Here is a 24,191-nt window from a genome sequence, read left to right as displayed (position 1 = left end):
GTGTGTGTGTGTGAGAGACAGTGACTCACCACTCTCTAACTTAGAGAAAGACTTGGACAGTGATTTGACATCCTCCATGGGGATCTTGTAAACCATCAGAGTAGCAAAGCTGCAGAGAAAGCACCAGCCAACAGAATGAGGCATGTTCATGTAGGAGTGTGTTACACTGTTGCACTAAATTATGAACAAGGCATTACACATTTCTTAAAAAGGGTACATTTAACTTTTCCAAAGGATCAAAGAAGAAATGCGAATAGATTTTTAAATGTAGAATTTAAATGTAGCTTAGTGTGTTAGTGTACATAAGAAACTCAGTGTCCCTTCTCTTCTCAACAGACTAACGGACTGGGTCTCACCTCTCCTGCCGGGCAGCGTGAGGGAAGATTCGGAGGATCTCTTTGTGCAACAGCGCCACCTGCTGTAGCCCCGTCAGCTCCTCTCTGAGTTTAACCTCCAAACTGTAGCCTCGACCGTATTTGCCCTTTAAATGCTGGATGGAGCCGATACATCTGATAGAGCAAAACAGAGAGAGCATGAAGATATCTGTTCTTTCAGACACCATCCATACACAGCTGTGAGTACTAACCTCAGCTGGCCCGACACCATGATAGCTACACGGTCACACACGGCCTCCGCCTCCTCCATGTAGTGCGTGGTGAGGACGGCTCCCCGCTGACGATTCTTGAAAGCAGCACGAATGGCCCTCCTACACAATATGAGATACCGAGGTCACAGACTGATGTTAAATGTGACAGAGAGACGAGGTGAGAGGCAGAACGTCCCTGTGAAGACGAGACTCCTCCACAGTTAAGTGTCGTCAAGCCTTCTTTCTGCTCTATAGCTAAACCTACTCTCTGTGACCAAGGTTAACACCTATCAAAGGAAAACTACATCACAATTCATGACAGAATTAATATCTTTTGAGAAGTAATGAATGAATATCAAATAAAAAAAGGCTAAACTGTAAAGTCTTAATTAAATAACAATGAAGCTGTGGTGCAATATATTTTAATTTTGTCTAATTTGGAGAACGTTAAAGTTTCGACAAAGAACTTTCACATTTTGACCTTTTTATTGTGTTTAAACAGCTGTTTTGGAAAGATCGAAATCTACTAATTAAATTAATTTAAGTCTAACCTTCCCTTTGACAATAAATTGAACAGTTTAACACGTTAAACACACAATAGAATCAAGGAAAATTGAGGAATGTTCCTGTCATGAGTAAAATCTCACCACATGCGCTGTTTAGACTTGGGGTCCATTCCTGATGACGGCTCATCCAGTAAAACAATCTGAGGATTCCCAATCATACTCAAGGCAAAGCACAACTGGAGACAAACGCGACAACAAAGTGGTCAAACAATGTGTGTAAAAACAAAAGTGATGCAATGAACAGAAGGAGTGAAAGCGTTGACACACCTGAAAATTCAAAGTTTACTCATGAATAAAAAAGACTCATCCAGGTTGTAAGATGCTTAAAAAATCAACTGGAATTAAATTACATTTTTAAATGTTTTGCTGTTCATGCAAATTGGTCCACAAACCGTAACATTTTAACAATTTGAAGTCCGTTGGATTCTTTAAAATACACCATCTTCCTGCACAGCTGAGTGAACTGACCTTCCTCTTGAGTCCTGCTGACAGGTTCTTGGCTTGTTTGTTCAAGTGGTCCTTGAGCTCCAGAGCGTTCACCACACTGACAACAACAACAGTCACAAAACAACTGTCAGCTACCTTTACGTCTTCTACTCGACTTATTATTACCACGATAAAACCAAAGTAAATAAAAGCTTGAATAAAAAGCCTTATTGTTATCCTTCACCATTAAGTTTCATTCTATTTACAGATAAACTATTTACAATCTACATTATATGAGTGACAAAACTTGATAACATGAACAGAACACAAGGGTTAGCTTTACATGGCTGTTGGTTGATCAGTGTCTTTAACAGCTTAGTCTGATGCTAAAAGTGGGAGTGACGTGAGACTTACCGTCTGATGATACCTGGTACATCCTGTCCTCTCAGGCCCTTGATGGCGGCGTAGATCTCCAGGTGCTCCTGCAGAGTGATCCTGGGCCACAGAGGGTTCACCTGTGGACAGTAGCCCACATGTTCCAACGGGTTGTCCATTTGACGAAACTCTGTACTATAGTCCCCCATCAGCACCTGGACAAAAGCAAACACACGGGCAGTTGATGTATTGACAATATTATGTTCTGCATCCATCATCCATCTGTCATTTCAGTCTGTCTCTCAATTTTACTTTACTAGAGAAAAAGGGATTTTCTTTTTCAGATCTCTTTTCAAATCAAGGACATTATATCTAAAGGTCACAATACTGGTAACAGGAAGAGGCGGGGTTGTCATGCATTACAGAATAACAATCAAGCCTTCCTAAGTCCCCCCCCTTTTTGCTCAGTGCTCCAATAACAGTTGAGCAAGTCAATACACATTTTTAACAATGTCAATAATTTCAGTGAATTTACTTCCATTTTTTTTCTAATAATTAAATATCAGGTTGAAGTAGAATCAGTCTGGAGATCAGGAAGTGATATTCCACAGTAGAGACAAGGAGGGTAGCATCTGTACTGTACCTGGCCTGCAGTGGGGTCAGTGTCACCTGACAACATATGCATGATGGTGCTCTTTCCTGCTCCGTTGGGACCCAACAGTCCAAGAACTTCACCTGAAGAAACAGCATTTACATTCTTTTACTGGCTGAACTTCTGTCACAGGTTTCCTCGTGAATTGCAACAGTCCAAACAATCTAATAAGCATTGATCCACTTGACAAAAACATACCTTTGCGAACGCAGAAAGAGATGTTTTTTGTGGCCACTTTCCTCGTCTTGTTCAAAGAAAAACCTTCTCTTCTGCCCTTGTGCTGCTTTCTCAGGTTACTCACAACCACCACCGGTTTCTAAACGCATAAGACACAGAGAGATAAATTTAACTGTTCAGCAAATACCTTAAGATGGCAAGTGGGGAAAAAAATACTATGAATAAAAATAAATACTGCAAATTCAGGTTCTCTAGCCCCCCCCTAATGTAACCTGTACTGTACCAAAGATAGATATCCACTCACCTCCTCACAGGACTGGCAGGTAAGAGCCTCCTTCACTCTGGCTTTCTCCATCTGAACATCCTCATCCTCGTTCAGACCTTCTTCTGGGTTCCTCTCCACTTTGGGCTGTGACTTGGATGAGATCCTGTGAAGGTTTAAATGAAAACATAAAGCTGGTCAAACATTTGTAAATGAATTAGTTAAGTTATTGTAACAAATCTGGTTGTGTGTCTGACCGGAAATGGCAAATTATCTTCCATCATTGTAATATGAACTTGTATTTCACACAGACAGTGCAAGCTTCTCAGTCTGAATTGATATTATATTAGTTTAAGTAATAAGCCTCTGTGTTAAATAAAAATAGAATGCACCGAGGTTCTGTGTAATCTGAGTTATGACCTGAAATCTAATCATCACCTGCAGAACTGATCGTTTTTCATCGTCCTCCCTCCGTAATGGAGCTCCAGCCAACGAAGCAGGAAAAGCAGCAGGATGCACTGGAGATAGGGCTGAGCACAGAAACACACATACAGTATTACAGCAGGACACACACTGTCTCTTTTGTCTGAACATAGCAATGTTTGGGTAAATAAAAATAAAATAAAATAAATAAATAAAATAGATACATACAGCTACAACCGCAATGAGCAGATTTTTCCACAAGAAGTTCTCTTCATACTGAGAGGGGAGGAAGGTCGCCTGTAAACGGAGAAAACATGCAAGTCAGGTGTTCCATTTCTAAGAAGGAACCCATAAAACGAGTTTCCATCCAGTTTGCAGGGTGTGTCACGATTTTCCTAGAAGTAAACTGGGTTTGTCTTTGGAGGCTGTCCATTTGTTTTGGTTTGAGATGCCGTGCTAGTGGCAGTGAATTTCTTATGTATGAAATCCTACCTTGGTGATGCAGTTGAGGCAGCCCATGAGTGGGTACAGAGGGTTGAAGAAACACAAGGCGTTGTGAAGGTTTCTGGTCAGTCCAGGGTTTTCCGACAACTGAACCAGCGAGGCTGACACAACACACACCTGAGGCATAGGTCGCTCAGTTAGTGCGCAAAATCCTTTCATGTGAATCTAATAATGACTGTCATCCAAAAGCAGAATTTCATAATAAAATTGTTTTGGTGTCAAAGTAAGAAAATAAAGATGAAGCTCTTTTAGGATCACAAAATGTACAGTGATACTTTCTATTTAAATTATTAATCTCAGGGATTCCATGAACACATTTTATTGTGCTGTTTGGAGTTCACATTTAAAAAGTTGGCTAACACCAGTATTTTCAATGTATATAGACAAGGAATGCCCCTTACCATCATGGAGATGACAGAGAAGAAATCCCTGTTGCTCTGGACTCGGGCAAAGCCAAAAGAAAAAACGTAAGTGAAGAGGATCATGGCTGGACCATAGCCAACGGTACACAGGACCTAGGAGAGGGGAGAAGGGAAGTCATAAAACAGGACTGAATGGTAATATTACTGTCAATATTAATTGCATCATGTATTATATACTATATATTTCATTTTAGAACGTTTTTGAGACTTTAATTGAGCATTTTGTCCCATATGTGTTATCTGAAAGTTAAATCTAAATTATGTGAAATAGGTGCAACAGAGGGGCAGGCATTTTGCACAAATGTAGGTATTTTTTGTCCAAGGGGTGTGTGAAAGAGGAGTGGTACATATGACAATCTTGTGGAATGTCTGTGTGAGCCACCAGGTATAAACAGCAGTACGGACCACAGCGGTGAGGTTGCTGGAGGTGAGCAGGTTTCCAGTGTGAAAGGAGAAGAGGATGATGGTCATGCAGGAGAGGATGAGGTAGTAGAAGGGAATGTCCACAGCTGCCTGACCGCACCAGTAGGCTGATGGAACCAAACCAGAGATACGCAGCGTAGAGCGACACTTGATCTGAAGAAGGAAAGATGGGAGAAGATACAAGTCGACACTTATGAAAATATGAGACTATATCTGACATCTACTGCATTATTTCATTGACTTATAATCAGGATAGTGAATCTTTGGGAAAGCCAGCAGTAACGGGAGACTGCAATGGAAGAATACAAAGAAAATAAAATCTAACCAATTACTATGAGCTCTAGGGGAGGGGACACTATTGGAGTGACAGAACCTTCGGTGACTTGGGAACCCTGATGTGCCAGATGTATCTACCACACAAACCATGTAACAATGACGTACCCGGTTTGACTCTTCAGGACCTTTCTCATATGTGGTCCCCTCCTTTTCATGTTTCCTGCTGCTCACTAGTTCTCAAAACTGTCCAATAAAGGCAAAGTGCCACAAAAACAATCTTTTAAAATGAGAGGAGGAACAGGGGAGGAGTGGTTTATGAGTGCACATTTACCTATGTAGGTCCCTCTGCAGTAAAATCACTCCTCTCTCTCTCACTTTTGTACAAAGCTAGGTTACGATTCAAAATTAAGAAATCAGAATATGTCAAAATGTTGTCCATGCTGTGGAGTGCAATATTTCTACTCTTTGTGAAATAAATGCCTTGCTGGACAGATGAAATGATTGTTAGAATCATATATAACTGGTTACCTCTCGATCTCGAGTGTGGTCCATTGCAAAATACGCAGGCATTCCAGCTGCCAGCATTCCCAGTATGATGGCCTCTATGTACACCAGAGCATAGGATGTAGCGTCTGGGATTTGCTGAGGGATGTCACAATGAATACATTTAATATCTTTAAATGGCACAGGTAAACAAAATAGATAAGATCTGTGCGGTCTCACTTCGTCAAATACTCACATAATCAAACGGTTTGGTCCAGGTTCGGATCTGTCCAGTACCATTAAGACCTCTAAGAAGAGCATTGCTTAGTACATTGACAGCCATAGGCAAAGAGTGAACTGTGGTGCTGTTGAATGCAACGCTGTATCTGAAACCCTGTTAAGAGAAAGAAAAGGAAGTGTTAAAGAGTGCAATATCTTGGCAGGTAAACTCCATTCCATCTAAAGCCACATTTCCACCAAGCAGTCCAGTCCAGTTCGGTTCAGTTTGTGACTCATTAATAAACAGTTATTTGTGCTTTTCCACAATAGAACCACTCTATTCCATCACGGGTTTGAAGGGTACTATAATGAAAGTGTTTGGTCGAAATGCGGCTTAAATATAAGGCACAGCAGCCATCAAAAAAGGGCTCTTCATCTGGAACATTACTGTTACAAATGCTGCAGCAGAGGTGAGGCCACATCTGATGCTTTATCTCCAGTTTCATTAAATATCATGTATCAAAAAATGTATTCAATCTGTCCAATATTAAAATGACCTTGCTGGATCCTGTTACGTTGATGGCAGCGCTGTGGGGAGCTGTGGCCATGTAGTCGCTATGTTTCATCATTTCCACTTTGATGTTCTGAGACTCCAGGTTGTGGACGAAGTCAGAAATATCAGAGCCTGTTGGCACAAGAACAAAAAAACAAAGCACTGCTAACTCACATGTAAGAAAACTGCACTGTAGGGAGCTCAAAATGGAGAATGCAGAGAAAGTAAAGGAATATTCAGAGGACCATCATCGAGGAGATCAGTTAGAATTGCACCCATGGGAAACTTTCTCATCAATTAGGATTTACTGTGTAATTTAACAGTTGTGCTGCAGGCAGTATCCATTCACAATATTTACAGCACGCAGCACTTTCTTACAGAAAGGAAAGATCAATCATTGAGAGGACATATAACAAAACATGAAAGCAGACTTTCCTTAAAAATTGAATCTAATACAAGGTCTAGGTTTCAGTTGTACAGCAAATATCCTGGAGCAAAATATCAGCGATCAGCTTGTTTTCCCCCAGGTCACAAAACAAAATCTTGTCCTTTGGACAAACCTCCAGTGGACTAACCTGAGGAGTTTTGAATCAGGAGGCTGGTAGTGTATCTCCGGGGCGCCTGGTTCCTTTTGAGGAGGTAAATGGGCAGAAACTGACGGTCTGGGGAGTGAATCTGGATGTTTCCTGTGGCCAGAGATAGCACAAGCACTGCAGCAACAAACACCAGGAACAGGGCCAAACTGCAAGAGAAGGGAGGTAGTGAGGAAAGACAGGATGAATGGAAGGGACAATGTCTCAGAAACACACAAATGCAGATTCTTTATAATCCTGCAGATGAATATAGACCTTTTGAATAGAGTCCAACGGATATATCAGCTGACCGATATGATGGGTCTATACTGGTCTATTGCTATTACATCAAAATTGGTCTTTATGTTATCAGATATGTGCCGATATGAAAACTGTTTTTCCAGTATAAAATGCTGAAAATATATAATGATGATATCCAGGAGAGTCCTGTTGAACCACCGTGTTTCTAGAATAGCTCAGAATGGACAAACCAAACACTGGCTCTAGATCAGGCCTTTTGCCTTTTTACAGCCATCATTGATTATTCCACGTGCTTGGAAGGCAAGCGGTATTCAGTTGGTTGCAATCTGCAATCTGCAAAAGTTCATGTTAGCAAATTAAATATTAACACACATAAGTTTAAGTATATAAAAATGTGCATCTTATGCAGTGTATGTGTTTTACAATGCTAAAAAGTGAAAACAAATTGTACATACTAATAAAAACAATTTGCAAAAATAGATATTTTACCATGTGATGTTTGACAGCTAGTTAAAGGTGTCAGGGTCTGCATTTTGTTTTCAAATCACTTTTATCTCTGAATACTCACGTGTAAACAAAGGCCTTTCTCTCTCTGCGCATGTTGAGCATGTGCAGCCAGGCCACGGTGCTGAACTGCTGCCGCCACAGAGCGTGACCCGACACCACATCTGACTTGTTGTCTGAGAATGTCAGCAGCCGCTGGTCTGTATCGTCCAGAGAGACGTTGTCACTGTCATCCTCTGTCTGCTCCCGATTAAACACACTGTAGTCTGAAGACATTAAACAAACAAGTAATACTCATTTGTACAAATGCAGTCATTGTATTGAATTAGGAAGTAGTTTTATATTGTTGTTAATGTAATGACACTCCTAACTGCTTTGGTAACACACTCACCAGCTTGGTCCACTTCCGCCTCAGCCTCCAAACGAAGAAAAACATCCTCCAGTGTTGTCATGGAAACCCCATAATTGATAATTCCCAGATTGGGTTGACAGTCAAGCTCAGAGAACAAGCCTATGAAAGACAAATTAATCAGTACTTGCTGCTGGTCTACTGCTGTTAGAGTCAAAGCTGAGTGGCAAGTGAGTTGCAGTAATTATTTTAGCATTTGTCTGGGTGGGTTGTAGACAGTGAGAAGGCTGGCAGTCAAAGGGAATCTATGTAAATGGTCTTGAACATTTCTGCACTAGCTGTAAATGTGGGATTTTACCAACTAGCACCAATGTTATCTTAAACCATTTATACATAAACAACATTTAAAATTTGTCCCAGATCAGGTTTCATGGTAAATAAATAACAGACTATTTATATTACTATTATTATATTATTAGATAGTGATCTGACCTGGGAATGTGTCCATGCTCTCAAAAGGCAGAGTGAATGTTAACTCTGCCTCATGTTGTCGGGACAACTTTGCCTTGGGAACATGCTGCTTGACCAATGATGTGATCTTTTCAGCTTCACATCTCTCGTTGATAGACATTCTGCGATGGAGGAAAAACACATAAAACATAAAACTACTTGGCTTAAGAACTATACGGTTAAGACAGAGGACAACATTGAACATTTATTAAAATCATTAAAGTATATTTTTTACATGCCATCAATGTTTTTGCCTTTTTCAGGATTTGTACATAGTTTTATATATTTATCAGGCCATTCATAAAAAGGTTCATATTTGGTTTTAAGTGACTTATGATCGTGTAGTAAGTTCTAGTACTTGAAAGCTGCAGTAGTAAACTACACAATCTACTTGCCTGAGATGATATCCAACACCACACTTGATCTTGAGATACAGAGAAGAGCCAACACATTTCAGCTGTCCTTGAGAGATTACAGCTTTACGGTCTGGAGAATAAAAACCATCAGTGTTTAACAATAACAACATATCTTTGTGATTCTGAAACTGCAGCTGGCTACAAACAATATGCAATTATGAGTGCTGAAACATCAGTTTTTCCTCAAATTCAAACATGAATAATGTCAGCTGTCAGAGTAAAGAAGCAGCTCTTTTTATGAATACAAAACTGGATCAAGTTGGCACATGTAAAAATGAACATCTTGAAGTGGCTTATGCTAGGAGCAGAACTTAACAGTTGAGGACTTGGATGAATCCCTGGATGTCTCGTGGACTCAGTGTGTGTCATAAATTAACATAATGGCATGGGCACAATGCACAAAATAAAAAAAAAATCTAAAATCTAATTCATTTCCACTTTTAACCTATATAAAATTAGCAAGAGTAAAATGTAAATTTGACCCTTTTATTTTCCAAGGTCGGATGACATCTCCCTAATGGGTTTGGTGCCTGTGTGTCAGTGCATATTATGCAACAGAGAGAGTTCATACCAGCAAGAATGTCAGCCTCGTCCATGTAGTGTGTGCTGAGGACAGTGACTCTGCCGGCTCTGCGGCTCTTCAGCAGCGACCAGACCTGGTGTCTGGAGCAGGGGTCCATGCCTGCTGTGGGCTCGTCCAAGAGCAGGATCTGACAGGTACAAACATGATGCAAACTGCTTAGAATGGGCCCAAGCTGATGTTATCCTGCTAGGACTGGTGACACAGTTACTGACAACTCCAGGCATTTCAAAGACTTTCTAGTGTGAGACCAGGATAGTAACAAAGACACATTATAAGTAAAAGCACTTATCCATATCAAACTCCAGGTACCTTAGGATCTCCAAGAATGGCAATGCCCACAGAGAGTTTCCTCTTTTGGCCTCCACTCAGATTCTTGGCCTGAGCAGTCATGATCTTCTCCAAGTCCAGATCCTTTAGCACTTTGGTAACCTAGTAGGAAGAAGTAAAATCACACCAAGGAACAACAGCCTGACCACTGTCACTTTCTTAAAGAAACTGTCCCTGCAGTCAATCTCGCACTACATTTCTGAATAAGACGTACGTATTACTATGTACTGTCATGCGAGAAAAAGTGGGGAGGCGGTTGGGGATTGTAAAGAGCATGGTTGACTGTTGTTTTATACTTGCAAACAATCAGACAGAGGCAGTGTATAGATCATCACATTACCTCAGCATTGATGTCCCCCGGTGGGATTCCTTTAATGGCAGCAAATATCCTCAGGTGCTCTTCCACAGTGAGCACGTCAAAGATGATGTTGAACTGGGGGCAAATTCCCACCAGCTGCTTCATTTCTGACGCATCTGCAATCTCTGCTACAGGGGAGCCGTAGATGGTAGCCGAGCCGTTAGTGGGCGGGCAGATGCCACACAGGATGTTCATGAGAGTCGACTTGCCTGCCCCGCTGTGTCCCAGCAGAGCCGTGATCTGGCCCTCATAGATGTCAAACGTCAAACCTGGGGACGAGATGTAAAGAAAGAGGAGGACAGAATCATGACAATCAATCAGAAAATCCACATTAATAGACACACAGTAGGACATTTATATTGTTTAATATTAATAATTCCAATGTAGGCAGAGCAATTCTGAAGGAACGTAATTAATAAGATTAGATCCACCATGGGACACTTAAATAATTTTCTGCTGACTAAAAAAGATAAGGTTGCACAGAAAAACTCATTTTTCATGACTAATCCTAATGGGAAACAGTATTTTCTCTTTGTCTTTGATACAATTACATTTTAATGACAGCTTTTGCACTAAATTGTCAGAGCAGATGGATTGGTTTCACATACCACAAAACTATGCTTTTCTGTAAGGTTACAATTCTTTATTTTTTTCACTAAATGGAGCAACAGATATTTCACAGTAACTGGACCCACTGTGAAGTCAAACTGATTTATACGATGAGAACTTGAGAAAACCACAACATCAGCAATTTGAGAAGCCTTTGATCTTAACCGAACCAACTGAGTGCAAGTGTTCAGGACTCACCTCTCAGAGCCTCCACCACATTGTCCTTCTCTTTGTACACTTTTTGGATGTTACTGATGCTGCCAGAGAAGAAGCAAATGAGCAATGATGAAAAAAATGAAACATAAAGGAGAGAAGTGTAAACACAGAAGCAGTGTCAGTGTTACAGGATGGTCCCATAGGTTCTCCTCAGCCAGGACGAACAGTGAGTATGGTTGGGCACCGAACCAAGAACAGAGCCAGGCTGCACTGAGCCTGACATTGATTTATGCTCATCTCTGAATGGATATTTTAGATATATATTTTCTGTGCAAGGTATGCTAAAATTACATGATTTTTTTCTAGTCCCAAGTTAAATGATGAAACTATAAAAGCAACCACCATTAAAAAAACCACTTTTTTAAAATCTGTAACCTATAAAGCAATGTAACGCTACATGTAAAGCTGCATTACCAAGCGCTTATTGCAGCAGACTGTAAACACTCAGGAATTTGCATCCAACTGAAAATTCATGTACAAGTTCAAACTTTTACCGGATGGCTTCTTTCCCTCTGAACTCCGGTGAAACAGGCTCGACAGACTCGTCCCCGCCAGGTGTGCCTTTCACCTCTGTGTCATATACTGAGCTCACTTCAACATAGCGCTTCCTGCGTTTGGACCAATAGGACGGCTTCAGGAAGTATACCAGGGACCTCTTCATTCCAAACTCACCTGCATTTCAGGCAAAATGTAAACAATACTCAAACATTAAAAAGTTAAGACTAAACCTAAGTGATCCCAGGAAACTTGGCTGTAATGGTGGTGGTTTTTATATTGAGGCATACTGTGTGTGTGTACTTACCAGGCAGTACCTGGTCCAGGTAGATAGCCAACAAAAGGTAGAGGATGCAGTCCACAACCAGCATGAGCAGGGGCACGTAAAGAGGATGGGGGCCGTTGGCGAGGGAGGAAAACACAGCACCATCTCCCTGGGCCTCCAGGTAAACAACCTACGATACACACACGCACACAGATGGTCACATGAGATAACCAGTCAAGCATGGTGTGGGGATGTGGGTGAGTGTGTGTGTACAATTTGTTACCTGTGCAATCCCAATTGAGAAGGCGCTGGGAGAGAGAAGGCAGAGAAGCCAGACCAGTGGCTGTGGGAAGTCCTTCATCAGCACAGTGAACAGTGACAGGCAACCAAACACCACCGTCAGCATGGAGCCCACTGTGCTGGCAAACTTGGGCTTCTTAAATAACGGAGTCAGCATGAAGGAGAAAAAGATCTATGAAATGAAAGAGAGAGAGAGAGATAAGAGAGTAAGAAGGCAGAGAGAGATAGGAAGAGTGAAAAGAATTAGTATTTTCTTGACTTCCGCCGTCAATGCTGTTGTACTATGAGAGCACTGACAGATAAAACTAAAAAGTGTTGTAAGTAAATCCTCCTGCCCTGTCACTTTGTGACAGGAAATTATTGCTGTTTCCATAGTAACTTAATGTAAGAGGAATTTGTCTATGTTGCCTTACAGTTGTTAGGGTGCTAGTTTCCCCCGTGCCACTTTAGGGCAGGCTGCAAATCACAAGGTCACAGCCTGTGCCTCAACTCAAGCAATAAATTAACTCTTCATCTCATCTTCACTCCAGCTCAACTGACTGCACAGAACAGCTGGATTGATAAGCATGGGCACAAACACCATAGTTCCACTTTGTTACAGAAACCAAGGTTAAGATAAATCTCACAGACAGATGGTCTCTTTAGAATGGGTTGTATGCAACTAGGAGTGTGTTTCAAAAGGATTTAGAACAGCTTAGGTAGGCGTAGTTTCTTATTTTTTACCAATACCCATCTTGATCTTGTCACATATTTAGCTGGGTAAATTATGACCATAGTTGGGTCACTAGTAGATCTTGTGGTTGAAGGTTTGTGTTAAATATCCCACCCAGGAGGTAACCTTCAGAACTGAGCTGGCATCTACACAGTGACTCCACTTGTACTGCTGACCTCTACTCTCCTCGATCACGCTTCAATAAATTCAGCTGTGTAAGTCATCAAGGTCTCCTGAAAACCTCTTCAATTACGAGTGAACTATCTATTACAAGATTTCCTTCACACCAAACAGGTATTACAAATGATGTTGCATAGAACAAACAAAGCAACACGCTGTGGTCTTCTACCGCTTCCTGCATTCTAAATGTCCTTTAAAACACACTGTCCACAGGACTATTTCTTCACTAGAAAGTCGTTTTGATGAAAACTGTCTGTTGATTATCCGGAATAAAAGGTACATTGTTCCTGGAAAAACATTTATGTCATGTCAGTGATTCACCTCCATTGTATTTGGGTTGAGGCAGAATTCTTAAAGATGTATATCTCAAATAAAACCAAAACTATCTGTATGGTTAGGCTCGGGGGAAATGAGAAGATACTAATGCAATCTGGGTCAGCTGACTATTTAAACATAGCAACACATCTGTACAAGTTAACTTTCCGTCTATCACAGCTCTACTCACTGATGATATGCCATAGAGGAAGATGAGCAAGAAGATGACAAAGAAGTCACTGTTAGGGAACAGAGCTGTGTACGTAGCGATAATGGACATCAGGAAGGACATGGTGGTCACCAGAGCAGCATACAGGAGGCCCCATGACAACCTGTTGTACAACATAAAAACTTAAAACCATATACACAATCACATGCACACAGAAAGCAGGTTCTTACACATTATATTTATCCAAAAAAAACCTAAACAAGAGTCTGACACTACAGCGACTGACGGCCTTTTCTCCCTCACCAAAAAGCAGTGTCGTAGAGCCCCATCATGGTCATGGTGTCTTTGAGGCGATGTTCCTTCTCAGCTGCCACGTTGACAATGAGGAAGGTGACGAAGGGTGTGAAAGCCAGGACCAGGTAGATGGAGATGAGAGCGTGGGGGAATTTCTGAACTTCCACAGAGCCCGGCTGACCCATCATTACTACCTTCAGGTCCATCTCACTCCACACTGAACGCTTTGTTTGCATCTGTACACAAAAGATGAACCGTTATAGATTAATTTATCATCTTTTTTATTTACTTTTTTTTTTTTGTCTAAACAAAAAGTGAAAAATGGCCATCATTAGATCTGGGGGTCCAAGGTAACATTTTTAAATTGCTTGTATACTTAATTTAGTTGGTTAAACAGATACAGATAATGGTGTACTCGCTCATCCCTAGTTTAATCAATTCAGTCAGACAACTAATAAAATAACAGATTAATTGTTTTAGCATTATATCAAACCCTACTCATACTTAAACCATTGATGCCACGTGTTTTATTGTCTTCAGTGATTTCTCAAAATACTAAATTCATTTAAATTCTGTGCAATGACACAAAACAAACTAACATACATAATATGTTTTAAAAAAAAAATATATATATATACACATATATATACACATATACACATATACATATATATATACACATATACATATATATATAGATACACATAATAATATACATATACATATATATATATATACCATCATACATTACATACATATACTATATATACACATATACATATAATATATATATATATACACATATACATATATATAATATATATATATCACCATATAATATATATATATTATATACACATATACATATTATATATATACTATATAACAACATATAACATATATAATATATATATAATATATAAACCATATACATAGTACCTATATATATATATATACACACAATGATACATATATATATATATCTATACTATAAGTTACCACATATACATAAATATATAATATATATAACATATACATATATATATATATATATACCACTATACTATATAGTATATTATATACCACATATACATATATATATATATATAGTAACACATATACATATATATATTATTATATACGACATATTACATTATAATATATATATACACATATAATATATATATATATAATATACATATATATATACTACACATATACATATAATATATACTATATACACATTATCATACTACCATATATATATACTATCCAACATATACATATATATAAACACATATACAATACATATTATATACACATATACATATACACATATATATAGTATACACATATGTATATATTATAGTATATATATATACTACTTATATAATAATATATATATATCATATATATATAATATATATATATATATTTATATATAGTGTATATGTGTATATATATATATATATATGAAGTTCACTGGGTTCACAGTGGACAAACTTGTTGTGCTGATCTCTGGCCTGCCTTACCTGGATAATGGCTGCATCGATCATAGACTGGAGACGGATGAAGCCAGAGTACCAGTAATTAGCTGCTCTGCAGTTCACCGAGCTGGTAAAACAGTTGGCTAGAAAAGGATAAGCACAACACTTTACATTAGGTGATAATCTTGCTTGCATCTCTGTGCATTTCCAATCCATTCAGTTTGAATGGAAGAGTGGCCAGACGCATGTGCCAGAATGAAGACTTTACCAAAAGATTCTGTGTAATCGCTGGGTAGTGGCAGCTGGTTGTATGGGAAGCGTAGTTTGTAAGATGTTGCAGAGCTGTCCAAGAACACAACACCGACATAGCTGGAGGGCTCATACAGGCTTGCGTTCTCCAGGTCTTCCTCACTAGCAAACATCTCCAGACGATCCTGTATGTCTGTAAACACAAGAATAAAAGTGTTATAAGCCATGCATATTGGTTCCCCTTCCTCCTTCCCTTTCCAATTTGATACAGTAGTGATATAGTAGGATTGAATCTAACGGATGAAATTGTTCTCAAGCACTTACGCATCTCCTGGGCCACCTCTTCCATGATGTGATTAGTGATGTTGGTGATTGGTGTGTATCCCAGACCCTTGAGGAAGTGGTCGTCACGCTCCAGCTCCGTAGTGTTGATGCCTCCATAATAAACATGAGGATTGAGGGTGCTGATGAGTATCAGGAGACCCAACAGTAGCAGAGGTAGGATCAATTCCTGCAAAGACAGGCACAAAGGACCAGCTGATGAGAAAACCACACGTGGTTTGCCACAATTGATCCGTGGAGAAAAATTCTACTATAGATTAGTCCGACCACACACATGACTTCAAACTACAGCTCCTCCATTTATCTTCTGCTACTTATCCTGGTAAGCACAACAGTCTGGAGCCCTGACGCAACCTGAAGGGTCCTGAAGCATTTCCAGACAGGATGGAACATGTAATGCCTTCAACATATTTTGTGTCTGTCTCGACATCTCCTCCCAGTTGGATCTGGTCACTACCCAAATACTTAATTCCTTTAAACAAGTATTTGTGTTCAGGGGTTTTAACAACTAGATCAAACCTTATGACAAACGACCTCCTCAACCCATAAACAACACGCAACAGCCTGACCTTGACCACCAACACGGTGAATTGAAACAATAAATTGTGAGCCACTGGCATGTAACAAGCTAATTTAGGAGCTTGTCTGGCTTTAAAACTGCTTTACCAAGACATATTTTAGGGCTTGTGGTTGAAAACTCGATGAGGAGATTTGGTTCACCTGGGATTATCGGTTTCCACAACACAACTAAAATCTCATTTAGCAAACACTCCCAAACACCATAGATTTTCCTTACAAACCAACAAAGCTGGGTTCTGTTATCCAGTTTCCACAGAACACTGCATAAAAGGATTAATCAGATTTCTAGTAACTCAGGATAAATTGTTCTCTCGAGCTTAAGCAGCCAGTGACAAACAGTTGGCATCTCTGGTATGAAGTAAACAAGCAGTATTGTTCACACTGCAGCTTTACAAAAGGACTTTCCTAATTGCTGTTAAGGAAGCTGCAGGAAGTCCCTCCTGTCCTAAAAAGTTGATACAGAGAGACATTAAAAATGCATCAGTGCAACTTAAAGCCAAATGAAAAATGCATGACCGAACAATGAAGAAACTAAAAGCGGAAAGAGGCACAAGGCATCTTGTTTATTTCATTCCAAAATCAAAACTTATATTGTGTATAGATTGACAAAAAGACCAGATTATAAGGCGTATTAACTGCAGCTGAGGTTACCTTGAAATAAACCCAGAGCTCTCTTAGAGATCCAGACAGAATATGGACCATGACAGTGTGCTAGCCCTGAGAAAGGGTGTGTGGAAAGCAAGGAATGCACTCATCACTGGCAAACAACGAACTCTTTAACAAACACACTTATTCGGTTGTCAGAGGTAAAATACTTTAACTGTGAGGCGTAAAACAGATGAGTTAGATTAGTCAGACAAACTGTACACTGGACACAGCGGATTTAAAATAAATTCTTATATAAATTGTATATTATTGTATCTATGTATGTAATATAAGTTATCAACACGAGAAGTTGCAGCAACTGTCAAACACAGACATATGCTAGATGAAACTAATTAGAACAGAAACCAGGCTCTACCCTGAACACATTCATATCAGTCCTGTGAAAAGTAAGCACCTGAAGACTCTGTTGCTTGGTCCTCCATTTGATGAGCAGATTCTTGTAGAGTAGACTTCTTGTTTGGTGCCAGACTCCAGCATCTCTTCTATACGTGGGCTGCATACTTCCAGCATGCCTCATCTGGATGACGTGTGGACGAGAAGTCGTCTCCCTAATGCTGGCCTCAGCTGCAAGTTTAAAAAACAAACAAACAAGTCAGAGGACATGAACACTTCTGTCCTGGACATTGATTAACATGCATCTTCTTTTTTCAGTACAGACCTTTAAAAGAATAAGTGTCGTATCAACGTATCCCGATGCCTTACTCCAACAGCAATAACTAATGTGACCACCCAAAGCAGACCTCCTTATGTCCCACTTTTAATTAAGGGACGTTCTGCCTCAGTATTTAAAAACAGAACTGCAGACTCTGTTTAAAAGTGGTCTGTTTTTATGATGCAAGCTTTACTGGAAAATAACAATGATGCAACCAGGAACCATTTTAATTAACCAAGAAAATAATCAGCAGGTTATATGATAAAAAGTAATCATTAGTTGCAGGCCTGTATGTCGCTGTAGAAGAGTAAGTTCATGGAATAAGCTACAAATTCAAAGGCTTTCACCATTGTTAGGGTGGATTTCCCTACAGCACTGTAGTCATGATCACAGATGTTAGAGTCAGTGATCTTTGTACTGTACACACCAAAATAAACACACATCCAGTACAGTTTCTTAACGCACTGATGTACTGTATACTTTCTGTGCAATAAATGTACTTCATTTATTTGCATGTATGTCTGACAAAGATAAACTGGATGAGACACAGTTTTGAAATAGGCTGGCACAAGTGGTAAAAAGATAAAACAAAGAAAAAACTATTAAAATCCTGAAATTTGTGGGTGTTTGTTTTCTCTAAGACTGCAGAACCACAGTAACTTATCACTATAACGCTGTTTGTCACATTTTACCCTCATGAAAACCTCATGTGACTTCTCTAACATTTGGATTTAAGGTGCAGCCTTACTTTAAAAACGACCTCGACTCCTCTTACAGAGGGAGTCGGCTGCAGCTCCTGTCTCTGTTTCAGTCAGAGCTGCTCAGGCTGGTGTGTCTCACAGTTAATAACTACATTATCATTAAGTGGCTTTTAACCAGCGAACCACAGATGAAACATAACCTTCCTCTCCAATCAGCATTTAGCTGGTTACCACCGACAGCTAGCGGACTTTAGCCTATCCGCTCTGGTGTATTGTTGACATTTCAGCAACATTAAGCTACGAAATTGCTCCTTTTAACTGGAGGAAGCAGTCTTCACCTCTCTGTCCCGATGCTCACTGAGGTTATCAGAAGAAGTGGAGCTAATGAACGAAAGGTTTCAGTCTCGATGTGAATGCGCACAAGCTAACGAGCTAACAGCACAGCCGACATCCTTTTGGGGGAAACAAACATGCACCGAGAAAAACATTCAACATACTCACGGATGAAATGCATTAAGACATATCTTTCCCCCAACTTGTGATTTTTAAACAGCCTTACATTACAGATGTTGGTTCATGTCAAGTAAAACCCCGCAAACGACGAGCGCCTTGTTTCTCCCTTCTTCCTCCTGTCAAACATAGAGATCCACAAAGTGCCACAGCAACCAATCAGATCCGATCCGACGTGTTATTGACAACCAGTTGCACCAATTACAATTTATATCACAAACAGAGAATGTATAACTATAAATCAATATATAAACTGAACAAAAACAACACAAAACAAACATTTGACTCGTTTAATTCAATCAAGGAATCTGGCACAGAGAAACAGATGAACACAAACAGCATGGATATATACAATATGCAAATGTGGGAAATGTTTTTTTATAGATAGAATATCGAAGTATCGTCTTTTTAAACCTCACTGGCCCACCTGTGTAGTCATACTCTGTTCAAACCTACAGAATATACTCAATGTCTCCAAATACACCAAATATGCCGTTGTTTTTTTGAGGAAAAGTGTGTCAAATGGTGCATAAAATATTTCTATTTGATGGAATAGTGCAGCCATAAACAAATGTATTCTTGGATTTGAATTTTACACTCATATAGCTTCCACAAGCTGATTTTAACAACCTCATAGCAGCATGAAGGGGACAACTGGGTTATAGAACATGTCTGTGTTGGTATGTACTGCTGTATTCCTGTATTCGATTTGAAAGTGTTGATGGCGGTGAGTGTTTGAAGGAAGCTTCCGGGATGTCTCTGAACTGGAGGAAACCATGAAGTGGGGAGGGCACTGGGAGCTGCTGGACTACGTTGGTCCTCATCAGTAGATCTGGTCCCAACACTGACCTAACCCGCAGCCGACAGATGTGGGAAAGACAGGTAATGGATTCTAGAGGAAAATAAAGAAAGAATTAAAACTACCCTCAATCAAAGTTTACTACAGATTCTAAGAGCAATTCTGCAGTGCACATTTTGTTACTGTACCAAAACATGGACATGGTTCCCACGTCTTCTCTGCTCGTCTTTGATCCAGAATATGTTTCAAAGGGGGTGACAGAGTCGACCAGTTTACAAACTCTAGCAGGTAATTCAACACCTCGCTGTCTGCCTGTTCAAACCTGGAAAGTATTGAGGACAGAAAGAAATTGATCAAGTTTAGCCATCCAATACCTGATTAAAGACTGAGAAAGAGAAATGACAGACTTACATATGGGGCTGAAGCAGCAAAGAAGGTTCCAGTCCTGCTTTCAGAAGCAGAGGAAGCCAGCACGCAGCAAAATGTACTTGGTTTAGTGCCACACAGAGCAGCCCCCTCATTTCCTGCAGCTTTAACACAGTTTTCCCACGATGATGTGGTACAGAACAGTTCCTGGTCAAAGTCTCCGGTCGAGGGATCCATCTGTGCTCCAGTATAAGTTGCAGCAGGTCTGTTTTGTCGGTGGCCAAGGCATAAATCCAGTCCTCCTCGTTCAAACTAGCTCCTGCAGCTATCAGCAGCCTCACTGATTCACTGAAAGAGATTTTAAATGAAATCAGGGACAAATCCACCTGTTTTATCATCTGCATGAGGAGGTCAAATCTGCTTTCTTACTAACCTGTATGGTTTGTCTGATGTGTTACACAGGGCGACGGAGAGTGGTGAATGGTGGCCCAGGATGTGCGTGCAAGCCTGTGCGTCTGGGCTATAACCTTCCCTCAAGAGCACCTCGATGCTCTTGCTCCGATGCCTGTGGACGGCCACGTACAATGGACTCACCATGCCATCACCACGGTCACACACACGATCTGTGACAGCTATCAGCCTCCTGAGGACACTGGATGGACAAAATCACAGAGGTACAATGTGTTTGTAATTATATCAAATCTTTTATCAAGCAAAAAAGCTAAATATTTCATATTTGCTGCTCTTCCCTGTTTATCATTGTTAATAGAATCATCTTTGGGTCTTCACTATTTTTTGGCATTTAATCAACCAAATGATTAATAAAAAAATAAATAATAAACCACTCTAATCAGTTTTTTGTTAACTTTCCTGAGTAGTTCCTCTTCAAGCCTCTTTTTTTTCAAATAAAAAAAACAGTTCACAACACACGGACAAATGAAACATGTGATGAGAGATCACAACTGAAAACTGCCTCTTTATAAGAAGCCCCATTAAAAAAAAAGGTGAAGGAATCACTGCCCAACAATATGTCATTGAAAGTCAAGTCAGTACCCGATGTGGCCAAACTCAGCAGCAGCATGAATGGGAAGCTGGGGCCAGTCGTGACTGCAGGCTATGTTGGGATCTGCCCCGTGGTCCAACAGGAAATCCACACATGCCTGGTGGCCCTCCTGAGAGGCGATCAGCAGCGGCGTGGCCAGATCAGCTGCTTGGGTGTTCACATTGGCACCTGAAGTGAAAACCAAATCAAACACACTTCATTATGTATCTTATTTTACTCAATTACTGGTTTAAGAAGAGGTAGAGAGAGTAGCTGGTACACAGGACAATAATTCATTACGCTATAAACACATGCACACACAAGAATATAAATAATACAAAGAAATAAGCCATTTACCAGCAGTGACAAGGATTTCCAGACATTCCTGCTGTCCATACTGTGCAGCCACAAAGAGCGGGGAGATCTTATGGTCATCTAGTGCTTCCAAGTTGCACACATTGACCAGTATGCGCACAATTTCACTGTGACCCTGAGGGAATGAAAAAATCTGTATGTTATGTAACGTGAGGATACATCTCACAGAGTTGTATTTGTGAGTTGTGTTATCACCTTATAAACAGCTTGATGTAGGCAGGTCCAGCAGGAGGCGGTGTGTGTCCTGTTGACCTCTGCACCTTTACTGACCAACAGTTCTACAACCTCCGTGTACCCACCGTCCACAGCTGTTGGAGAGCAGTTAGCAGCTGATAAATACTGCACACACAATTAATACAACTCTACAATCCAAAAGAGGAACTAAACAGTACACTCATTAGTTCATTAGTAGACACTACTTTGATAATGTGCATGTGTTATACCTGCATACAGAGGACAGGATAGGTCATTAGTTAGCTGGTTGATGTTGGCGTGTGCTTTCAGGAGGAGTCGGACCACTGCCAGGTGTCCGTGCCTCGCTGCCAGGTAACATGCAGATTCCCCCTCATGTGTCAGAGAGTTCACATAGGCACGGCAGCCATGGGAGGAGCCTGCTGCTCACAGTCAGAAAGGGAAACATTAAAATTGTCTCCTGAAATGCATATTAGACTTTAAAGAAAACTTCTGAACAGATTGATTCATAAACTAGTCTGATAACTGTTAAAGTAACCCATTAAGCAAAACTGCTAACATGATCTGGTTGTGCTGCTTTCCTGTTTCATACCATTGTAAATTGTATATATTTAATTCCAGTCCATTCATAGATTAGTTCCCTGGCAGAAAATGAATATCTTAAAGTGATTTATCCAGGGAAAAATCTAAAATATCTCTGGCCCCAGCTTCTAAAATGTGAGAACTACTCCTGTGAGATGTTACAGTTTCTTACCAGCAGCAGCAGACAGTATCTCCTGCACACAGTCCTTGCTGCCAGCTGCTGCAGCCTCATGCAGGGCCTTCCAGCCTCGGTTGTCCCCACAGTCCACACTGTAGCCCCTCTTTATCAGCCTCCTCACCCGCCTCCTGCAGCCGGAGCGAGCTGCAGCTGCAACACTGGACACCGAGTCTCCGTAGCACTCTGTGAAGTCCATGCCCTGCTTCAAACAGAGCCACTATCTGTCTACCACTGAGCAACAACAGAGGACTGGAAACAAACATCAACAAACATCAACAAACATCAAACTCTCAGCTGTTCACTACGACGTTACATAATTAAAGACAGAATCTGAGAATATACTGAGGACATGTCGTACGGTTTTAAACAATTCTGATAAAAAAAAACATGTACAAAAATACTTGTTTTACTTTAAAAAAAAAAAAGAGTTTATTTATTTACCAATAATGGATTTGACGTCTCATTTGAGTCGCTGTTTGATGACGCCGCACCACAACATCCTGGCTGCGTGACGCTGCGTGACGCGCTGTGACGCGCTGGGTGTTAGCTTTGAGCTACATGGAGTCAGACATTAAACGATTTATTATCATCATTTATCATTTATAGACGCGAATAAAAGTTCAGACGTAGTTTATTTAAAAAAATAATAATCCGTCTGAAGAAATGCGAAGACGAAAATTCACCGGTGAGCTGAGGAAAACGAGCTAATCAACGGGTTGAGCTGAAGGTACAAGCAGCGTTATGATTAATATTAACAGTATTGTTTATTTACTGTTTATTTACTGTTTATTTACTGTTAACCAACGCTATAATAAAACATCTCTTATAATAAAACGATTACTAGTCACAATGCACCCACGTGCTTTATCCTGCACACAGATATAATGTATGATAATATAATGTATGATAATATAATGTATGATAATATAATGTATGATATCAGAATCAGAATTATGTTTATTGCCAAGTAGGTTTTCACACCTACGAGGAATGTGTCCTGGTGCAATTGTTACATTAAATATACAAATAAACAAATCACAGAAAAATCTAAATAAAGAAAGATAAGAAAGGAAGACTGTGCAGAAGACGGCGGTGCATTAATGTAATGCGTACTGTATATACAGGATGTGTAGAAGAGTCTGTGACCAGGGTGGGAGACAGATGTCATGTGACCTCAGTGACACGTCAGTTACTGTTATAACGTTATTGATAAACTTCTCCAAGTTGTCTCCAAACCCATCTCTTAACCGGTCTGCTGTCCCGGCTTCATTCAGCTTTGTTTCAGAACTTCTACTTCTGTCTCCTAACTTGTTCTTATTCACACTTGTCTCCTTTCCTACTTTGTGTCCTAGCTTGTCTCCTGGTAGGTTCATCATGGTGGACATTGCTGTGAAGAGCGGAGCTGCTTGGGTCTGTAGCGCTCAGGGACATGACTTGGCTGATGTCCTGCTGTCTGTTGACATCAGTAACAGAGAGGAACATGAAGAGGAGTTCAGTCAGTCGGAGGGAATCGAAACAAACTGGTAAGAAGCTGCAAATTAATGTTAATTCCTGATTGTGAACACTTCTACTGTAAAAACGTAGGCTTGTAGTGTTTGGATTCATTCATACACATTCCCTGTTTATGTGAATAGTTGTATATTTTCAACTGTGTGTGTGCAGACAAACCTCATCCCTGTTTTACTACAA

The 24,191-nt window shown here is 40.1% G+C and overlaps 3 protein-coding genes across 7 annotated transcripts in view; 1 reads left to right on the top strand and 2 right to left on the bottom strand.

The window, feature by feature from the left end:
* Positions 1–19,108, bottom strand: part of abca5 (ATP-binding cassette, sub-family A (ABC1), member 5) — a 22,820-nt gene extending 3,712 nt beyond the window's left edge. The window contains exons 1-36 of one of the 3 annotated variants that reach the window (XM_035662364.1): positions 19,018–19,108; positions 17,500–17,669; positions 15,843–16,029; positions 15,538–15,711; positions 15,315–15,412; positions 13,792–14,018; positions 13,510–13,651; positions 12,096–12,284; positions 11,855–12,002; positions 11,547–11,724; positions 11,035–11,093; positions 10,210–10,496; positions 9,852–9,971; positions 9,531–9,669; positions 8,939–9,029; positions 8,526–8,665; positions 8,076–8,195; positions 7,749–7,950; positions 6,923–7,089; positions 6,352–6,479; positions 5,832–5,969; positions 5,621–5,734; positions 4,799–4,969; positions 4,373–4,486; positions 3,960–4,088; positions 3,696–3,764; positions 3,483–3,574; positions 3,087–3,210; positions 2,804–2,921; positions 2,597–2,688; positions 1,993–2,168; positions 1,621–1,696; positions 1,234–1,328; positions 587–706; positions 357–509; positions 30–109 (exon numbers count right to left, since the gene is read on the bottom strand). In XM_035662364.1, the coding sequence (XP_035518257.1) occupies positions 30–109; positions 357–509; positions 587–706; positions 1,234–1,328; positions 1,621–1,696; positions 1,993–2,168; positions 2,597–2,688; positions 2,804–2,921; positions 3,087–3,210; positions 3,483–3,574; positions 3,696–3,764; positions 3,960–4,088; positions 4,373–4,486; positions 4,799–4,969; positions 5,621–5,734; positions 5,832–5,969; positions 6,352–6,479; positions 6,923–7,089; positions 7,749–7,950; positions 8,076–8,195; positions 8,526–8,665; positions 8,939–9,029; positions 9,531–9,669; positions 9,852–9,971; positions 10,210–10,496; positions 11,035–11,093; positions 11,547–11,724; positions 11,855–12,002; positions 12,096–12,284; positions 13,510–13,651; positions 13,792–14,018; positions 15,315–15,412; positions 15,538–15,711; positions 15,843–16,029; positions 17,500–17,622 (4,780 nt within the window). In that variant the 5' untranslated portion in view covers positions 17,623–17,669; positions 19,018–19,108. Of the gene's footprint in view, positions 1–29; positions 110–356; positions 510–586; positions 707–1,233; positions 1,329–1,620; positions 1,697–1,992; positions 2,169–2,596; positions 2,689–2,803; positions 2,922–3,086; positions 3,211–3,482; positions 3,575–3,695; positions 3,765–3,959; positions 4,089–4,372; positions 4,487–4,798; positions 4,970–5,620; positions 5,735–5,831; positions 5,970–6,351; positions 6,480–6,922; positions 7,090–7,748; positions 7,951–8,075; positions 8,196–8,525; positions 8,666–8,938; positions 9,030–9,530; positions 9,670–9,851; positions 9,972–10,209; positions 10,497–11,034; positions 11,094–11,546; positions 11,725–11,854; positions 12,003–12,095; positions 12,285–13,509; positions 13,652–13,791; positions 14,019–15,314; positions 15,413–15,537; positions 15,712–15,842; positions 16,030–17,499; positions 17,670–17,763; positions 18,346–18,959; positions 18,973–19,017 lie in introns of those variants that run through there. The other 2 variants (XM_035662355.1, XM_035662373.1) reach the window with 2 other exon arrangements.
* Positions 19,109–19,244: 136 nt separating this feature from the next.
* Positions 19,245–23,015, bottom strand: asb3 (ankyrin repeat and SOCS box containing 3). 3 transcript variants are annotated; one of them, XM_035664999.1, is made up of 10 exons: positions 22,944–23,015; positions 22,497–22,701; positions 21,994–22,164; positions 21,746–21,858; positions 21,533–21,665; positions 21,187–21,364; positions 20,567–20,785; positions 20,179–20,481; positions 19,956–20,089; positions 19,245–19,860 (listed from the first exon to the last, which is right to left on the bottom strand). In XM_035664999.1, exons 2-10 carry the CDS (start codon positions 22,696–22,698, stop codon positions 19,628–19,630), a joined length of 1,686 nt encoding a protein of 561 aa, XP_035520892.1. In that variant the 5' UTR covers positions 22,699–22,701; positions 22,944–23,015; the 3' UTR covers positions 19,245–19,627. The 3 variants fall into 3 exon arrangements, with proteins under 3 accessions (XP_035520892.1, XP_035520875.1, XP_035520884.1); XM_035664982.1 differs by having other exon boundaries at positions 22,497–22,751; positions 22,944–23,013; XM_035664991.1 differs by having other exon boundaries at positions 22,497–22,704; positions 22,944–23,004.
* The window catches only part of cunh10orf88 (chromosome unknown C10orf88 homolog), an 8,139-nt gene continuing 6,947 nt past the window's right edge, over positions 23,000–24,191 (top strand). Inside the window, exons 1-2 of the mRNA XM_035665011.1 lie at positions 23,000–23,229; positions 23,855–24,025. Of these exons, the coding sequence (XP_035520904.1) occupies positions 23,877–24,025 (149 nt within the window). The 5' untranslated portion in view covers positions 23,000–23,229; positions 23,855–23,876. The remainder of the gene's footprint in view (positions 23,230–23,854; positions 24,026–24,191) is intronic.

The sequence above is a fragment of the Morone saxatilis genome, unplaced genomic scaffold (assembly GCF_004916995.1).
Source record: "Morone saxatilis isolate NCDOM2014 unplaced genomic scaffold, NCSU_SB_2.0 Contig1, whole genome shotgun sequence".
In the NCBI taxonomy this organism is placed as follows: Eukaryota; Metazoa; Chordata; class Actinopteri; family Moronidae; genus Morone; species Morone saxatilis.
Note: the sequence above shows the minus strand (reverse complement) of the source record. Positions and strands in the feature narration are given on the sequence as shown.

What these genes read in the sequence shown, in the direction of transcription:
- asb3 (XM_035664999.1), bottom strand. Translation starts at nt 22,698, where the DNA reads ATGGACTTCACAGAGTGCTACGGAGACTCGGTGTCCAGTGTTGCAGCT. An exon ending in GCTGAGTTTGGCCACATCGG is followed by an intron (nt 20,786 to 21,186) that starts GTACTGACTTGA and finishes TTGTCCATCCAG; the next exon opens with TGTCCTCAGGAGGCTGATAG. An exon ending in GGAACCATGTCCATGTTTTG is followed by an intron (nt 19,861 to 19,955) that starts GTACAGTAACAA and finishes ATTTTCCTCTAG; the next exon opens with AATCCATTACCTGTCTTTCC.